The following is a 6,601-nucleotide window of genomic DNA, read 5'->3' as shown; positions in this document are numbered from 1 at the left end:
CAGCAGGCCCGTGAGCCATCAGTGTATGATCAGTGCCTGGAATGCCTTCACTGACCTGTTCACCGCTAGTGGCCAGTGGGGTCCTCACCCCAGGATACAGAGGAGAGGCACAGTGATGTTGGAGACCCATTTAATGTGGATGCTCAAGGCCTGGGCAGAGTGGGGAGTGTCCTGGAATTGGGCAGGCAGGCAAGGTGGGTGGGTCGCAGGCCCACACCTGACCCCAGGAGGGGACGTCAGGTGTTGGGGGCTGGCCCAGGCATGCCAAAGGAAGTACCAGAAGGGTGGCCCAGGCAGGCAGACCTACTAGAGGGACCTGCAGACCCGCCCTTAAGAAGGTATCTAAGCCAGGTGGTGAGTGCCCAGGCCACAGCCTAGCCCAGGAAGACAGGGTTGGGGCTGGTTGGAGGCTCCCAGAGCCTAGGGACTGGCATCGCTAGGAGCCTCCCCGAGCTGCTGCTGGAACTCAAGGCGTGTCTGCCGGTTGGACTCAAGCAGCTCCTGGAGGCGGGCGTGGAGGTGGTCGTTCTTCTCCTCCAAATGGTCCAAACAGGAGTTGATCTGGTCCAACATGGAGTTGATGGCAGCATATTCTGGGAGGAAGGCAAAAGAGAGCCAAGGTTCTGTGTCTCCTCGGGGCTCACAAACATCCCCACCCACACTGTGTCCCAACCTGGGGGACAAAAGGGCTTTGGGCAAGTCCCTATTCCTTCCTGAGCCTCGGTGTCACCGTCAGGAAAATGGGTGGATGCCAAAAGTGAAAGGCTTTGGGGACATAATACCTTAGTGCACCATCCTCTTTTCTATGGTTAGGGTGGTCGGGGGGAGGTCTGCCAGACATTGTCCTGCCAATGCCAGTTTTCTCTCCACTTCCTACATCAGCTGCCTGGAGGCCAGGGCCCACCTTCCCGAGTCGGGCAATCAAAGCCCCAGTCCCCAGGCAGGCTCTACTCTCCAGCCCTTCTGAGGCTCCCTCTGCCCTGAGGGAAAAGAACCTCCCAAGCCCCAAGGCCCCTCCCCCTCTCTAGCCCCGTCTCCCATACCCTTTCCTTTCCTCACCCTTTCCTCACCCGCCTTTGCCCACCTCGGGGCCCCTAAAACATGCTGCTGTTGCCTCTGCCTGCAGGGCGTCCTTCTCCTGTCTTGCTTCCCTCCCCCTCTCCTCCTTCAAGTCTTAGCATGGGTGTTGCCACAGAGAGACCTCCCAATGCCCCAGACGGGATCAAGCCTCTATGTCTGACCTCCTTGCCCTCCACATGCCTCCACTGCCCTCCTTCACCTCTGGCCTGACTGCTACGTGTGCTGCTGTGTCTCCCCGACCAGACTGCAGAGCTCTTGAGAGGGGGAATGCTCTTGTGTTCACTGCTGTTCCCCTGACACCCTCATTGCCACACTATAAGCACTTGTTGAATGAATGAATGCATGAATGAATGAAGCCTCTGACTTTCTAGCCTTTCTGCCTTTGCTCACCTGTCTCTGCCACTCAGAATGCCTCAACCACAACAGCTATTCAAGGACCAGCTCAAAACGCCTCTTCTAAGAAGCCTTCCCTGGTGTCCACCAGAAACCATCACTCCCTCCTCCATGGCCACTCCTGACCTGCCTCTCAGCAACACAATGTCCCTTAGGATCCAAGGGCTGGGCCTGTGCCACTGCGGACCCAGTTCTGAGCCAGCCCATGACTCAGATACACTCAGGTGCCAGCTTGGGACAGAGGGGAAGCAGCTGGCAGTGTTTGGAAAAGGCCAGGGCTGGAGGAGTGTGTCTGGAATATGGGTGCAAGTGTGTCTGCATTCGGGGGGGTGGGGGGATGGGGAACCACCATCACCCAGAGCTGGCACACCTCCCAGAGGACAGAGTCCTGGAAAGTCTCTGCTGGATCTTAAGAGTCCAACCCCCTTGTGGTACAGATGGGGAAACCGAGGCCCAAGAAGGAAGGGACCTACCCAGGATCCTCCAGCTGGTTGGTGGCATAGCCAAGATTTAGAGCAGGGGCACACGGGTTTCATTCCCAGCTCTGCTCTGCCCCAGCAAGTAACTGCATCTTTTGGGAAGGGAATAAGGACTGGGTTGTTGTAAGGATTCAAATACATTAAGAACTCAGACAGGGTCTGGCCGCGACAAGTACTTAGTAGATGATTATTATCAACACTGCACATTTTGTGTCATGAGACACAGGCCTGAAGCAGGATGGGGGAGGTGAGTGTTTCCACACCACTGGGGCCAGGCTTTATCCATGTCAAGGGCACTTCCTAGTTCTAAGCTTTGCCATCTGCCTGGGACAGCCTCCTCCCCACTGCACCAAGTCCTGTGAACCTGCCAACATCTACTCATTGTGACACTTAAGTGGCTTTTCCAGATCACTCCCACCACTGCAGTGGGCTCCATTTGACACATCTGGCCACTGTTGACCTGCGGTGCCTAGGGAAAACTGGCCAGTCCACCATTTGCCACCCTGTGGGAGGCCCTCTACCTTTTTATTAAATGCAGACCCTGGGTGATCAAAGTGTTCTAAAACTATTGTGATGGATGTACAACTCTGAATATCCTAAAACCCACTGACATGTAAAATTTAAATGGATACATTATATAGTATGTGAATTATAGCTAAATAAAGCTATTATCCAAACAAAACAAAAAGCAGACTCCATACTTATCTCACATTTACTAGGTCCTGTCTTCCGACTTGAGAAACCCATCTTTATTACACTAAAGAGAATAATAACTGCTCACTTGCATGCTTCGAACCTATTTTCCATTTGTTTTTTTCATTTAATCCTGACACCTCTCAATGCAGGAGACACATTATTATTCTTACTTTACAGATGGGGAAACTGAGGCTCCCAAAGATGAGAGGGGAGCTGATGCTTCTCTCTCCACCACCCATCCGCCCCCTCCCCCGCAGCGCTGTGTAGGCAACAGGCTGCTCGGTAAGCAGGTCGCATTCGCCAAGACTCCAGATCACAGCAAAGGTGGCTGGGGATGCTGACTCAGCAGGGCGGGTTCGCCCACCCAGACAGCCCCTCCTGCTAAGCCAAAACGGCCCACTCGCCCAGCCCCTTCAGGAACTTCCCTCGCCACAGGGGCTGGAGGAAGCGGCTGGAGCAGATGCCAAAAGGGCGAGTGACCCTGAAGCGGTCTCAGTTTCCCCATCTGTAAAACGGGGCCGGTTGCCCGCAGTTCTCCAGTGCGGCGGTTTCCAGGGACCCACTCACGGACGCTCGCCCTGAAGCTCCAGCCAGCGCCCGCAGCTGCAACCCACCCAGGAGCGAGGGGTGGGAGGGCTCTGCGGTCCCTTCCAAGTCCCCAGTCCGACCCCGATTCTCCTTTCCAGGAGGCAGCCCTGAGAAAGCAAAGGTCGCTTCAGCAGCCCCCCTGGGTCACCTGCTTCCCCGAAGCCGTCATCCTCGCCTTCCACGCCCGCCTCCGCCGGCATGCCCAGGTCCCCGTTGGGGCCCGACATTGCGGGCTCCGGCGCCGCGAGGGCAGCACGACGACGGAACGGGGCGACCGTCGCGCCGAGAGCCGGCGCCGGGCGGAAGGTGGCGGCGCCGGATGGAACGCTGGGCCGGAAGAGTGGCACGGCGCGGCGGAACGGGGCCCGGCACCCGCGGCCCCGCCCCCAAGGCCGCAACCGCGCGGCCCGAGCTCCGCCCCCACCCCGCCCCGCCGCCAGAACTCCTCCCCTGCCCGCCGTCAGACTCCGCCCTCGCGTCCCGCCCACACCCTGCCTCACAGTCGAGCTCTGAGCCCCGCCCCTCTCCAGGCCGCCGGGCGTGGCTATCCGGGCTGCTGGCTGAGGAGCCTGGGTGGTGGGGGCGCAGGCCCTCAGCTAGGGCGAGCGAGCCCGGCCGAGGGGTGGGGGCAGCCTCCACTGTGCCCTCCCTGCCGGTGGGGACCTGCGAGTTCCTGAGCCGGAGCCTCCGCGTGGGCAAATTCTGAGACGCGTGACTTCTCAGGCTCCCTATGGCTTCAGAAGATAAACGTTCACAGCCTCAGCGAGAGTCAGGGTCTGGGTTGGCACAGGGCTGCGTGCGGCTTCGGGATAAGGTTGGCCATCATCCCCCACCCCTTTTTTACCAGCTGAGAAAGGGAGGCATGCCGAAAGTCACCCACCAAGCAACTGTCGCTCCTGAGCTGGACCCAGCTCAGCTGGACCCAGTGTGATCCTGGCCAGGGGTCCAGCTGAGCCAGACCCGTGTTCCAGGCGAGAGGGGACTGGGACTCTGCCAGGAGGTCCTATGGAAGCAGCAGCCCGGTCCTGGGCTCACACCGGTCGTTCCTGTGGGCAGGACATCTTGGGCTAGGAATTAGGCTTGTCCATCTGGCGCCTCCACCTTCAGCCTGGCGCTGGCTGTCGGAGCAACCGGACTGTCACTGCTTTCCATTGTTGAGCCTGCGATGTCGGGCCCCAACGGGGACCTGGATATGTCCCAAATGATGACAACGGGGAGGGATCTTCTCTGTCCCAGAAGCTGCCCGGTCATTTCACCTGAGGAAGGTAGAGGTGAGGTTGAGTCCACCGCCTGCCATCAGAGCCACCACGGACTTGCACTCTTGGCAGCCTTGCCTTCTCCCTGAACCGGCTTGAGTGGAGGTGAGGCCTGCATTCAACCAGTGGGCAGGGCTGAGAAAGAGGGCTGGGCATCCGCCTTTGGCTGAGGGGTTAGAGGTCCCCCTTAGGATCAAGCATTTCACCGACCAAGAGAGCAGAGCCCCAGGTGCCCTGCCTGGCATAGAAACACCTGTATCTTCATGCGGCACGCAGGTCTGCAGAGACCTGGCAGAAACACAGATCACACACGTGGGCATGCTGACATAATCCAAACACATTTATCCTTGTAAGCATGAGACAGCCAAAGAAAACCACGGGCACATGTTTTTCTCTCAGTTTGAAACCACGCCTGGGATCACAGGCCCTGACTCTATGTGTGAGCCCACAGACCAGGGGAGAAGCATGCTGAATCCAGGGCACATGGGATGCGCTAAAAAAACCCGGAGAGACAGGCAGTTTCTGAGAAACGCGCCAAGGCACGCGCAGGTACACCTACTACGCGGATGCAGCAGGTGGATGTAAATGCGCATGCGTGGAGCCTGCACAGGGTCGCATGAGGCCCAAGTGCACCCACCTCCAAGGGCAAGTGAGGGCTCCTGGTCGGAGGCTGCTGTGGTCCCAGGGAGGGCCTGTTCCTTTGCCCACTTCACTCCTGTGGTTAAGGCCCATAAACCGGACCACAGGACAAAACAGCCACCAGCTCCCTCCAGCGCTGATGGGGGAACGCCGTGTGCCGGGGTGCTGCCCTGCTTCTGGGGTCCCTGTTCACCTCTGTCTCCCTAGCCCACAAGCCCTGCCATCATTCCCTCTCTAAGCCCACTGTGGTGGTCCACCCTCAAAGATACCTGGATCTTAATCCTGAGAACCTGAGAGCAGTACCTTATGTGGAAAAAGGGCCTGTACAGATGTGATCACATGAAGCGTTTTTATTTATTTGTTTAATTTTTTAAGTTTATTTACTTTGAGAGAGAGCATGAGCCAGGGAGGGGCAGAGAGAGAGAGACAGAGACAGAGACAGAGAAGCCCAAGGAGGCTCCACTCTGCCAGTGCAGAGCCCAGTGTGGGGCTCGAACCCATGTACTGTGAGATCATGACCTGAACTGAAACCAAGAGTTGGGCGTTTAACCGACTGAGCCACCCAGGTGCCCCTACATGACGTGTTTTGAGAGGGGGAGATTACCCTGGATTGGGCAGGTGGGCCCAAAATGCAATCATAAGTGTCCCTATAAAGAGGGAGTCCAAGGGAAATTTGTCTGCAGACAAGAGAGAAGGCCATGTGATGACCTCAGCAGAGAGAGAGAGAGAGATTTGGAGATGCCACACTGCTGTCTTTAAGGAAGAAAGACCCCCAAGTTAAAGAAGGAGATTCTCCCCAGAGCCTCTGGAGGAAGTGCCACCCCGCTGAGGCTTTGATTTCAGCTAGTGAAAGTGATTTCAGACTTGGGACCTCTAGAACTGTAACAGAACAAATGCGTGTTGTCTTGAGCTGCCAGTGTGTGATAACTTATAGCAGCAATAGGAAACCAATAAAATCCAGTGACTCCAGGAAGAAACACAAAGCCCATTTGCGTCCTAAGAATTTGATCCTGGAAGACCCAGGAGGCCCCGAATGGTGGCAGGAAGCTGTATGCTTGGGCCAAGGCAAAGAAACTGGCTGTTGCCCAAAGTGGAGCCCAAGCCCCGGGCGTGCTGGGTGCACCTGCCGCCCCCTCGGCCAGCTAGTGGCGTTCTAGCCAGCAGTCCCTTGGGTGCCCCTCTGTGTCTCTGGACATGGGCAGAGCCTCCATCCGTCCCTCAACCCAGGCTGCAGCAAGCTGGTCTCTTCCTGGATCTGACCCAGACTCCTGAGGCTGTAGCAGTCAACCCTGTCCTGCCCCCTGGAGGCTGAGGCCAGCACTGCTCAGAGCTCCAGTTATCTCCCCACTCCGCCAACCCAAGGGTGAAGGGGTAAGTATGCAAGTCTGTGGGCGGATAAGCCTGGGTTTCTTCAGAGCCTCGCCCCCTCCAGCCTCTGACCTTGCAAGGGGAGAAGAGACCAGGGAGGGG

General features: G+C 57.6%; 1 protein-coding gene across 1 annotated transcript; it reads right to left on the bottom strand.

Annotated features, from left to right (window-relative positions):
* Window positions 1-113: 113 nt before the first annotated feature.
* CD4H9orf16 (chromosome D4 C9orf16 homolog) lies at window positions 114-3,559 on the bottom strand. Its single transcript, XM_030293087.1, has 2 exons — window positions 3,385-3,559; window positions 114-593 (listed from the first exon to the last, which is right to left on the bottom strand). The coding sequence occupies exons 1-2, from the start codon at window positions 3,461-3,463 to the stop codon at window positions 421-423; spliced, it is 252 nt and encodes an 83-aa protein (XP_030148947.1). The 5' UTR covers window positions 3,464-3,559; the 3' UTR covers window positions 114-420.
* Between the last annotated feature and the right edge of the window lie 3,042 nt (window positions 3,560-6,601).

Source organism: Lynx canadensis, chromosome D4 (assembly GCF_007474595.2).
Source record: "Lynx canadensis isolate LIC74 chromosome D4, mLynCan4.pri.v2, whole genome shotgun sequence".
Classification (NCBI taxonomy): domain Eukaryota; kingdom Metazoa; phylum Chordata; class Mammalia; order Carnivora; family Felidae; genus Lynx; species Lynx canadensis.
The sequence above is the reverse complement of the archived record's forward strand: the minus strand, read 5'-3'. Positions and strand labels throughout refer to the sequence as shown.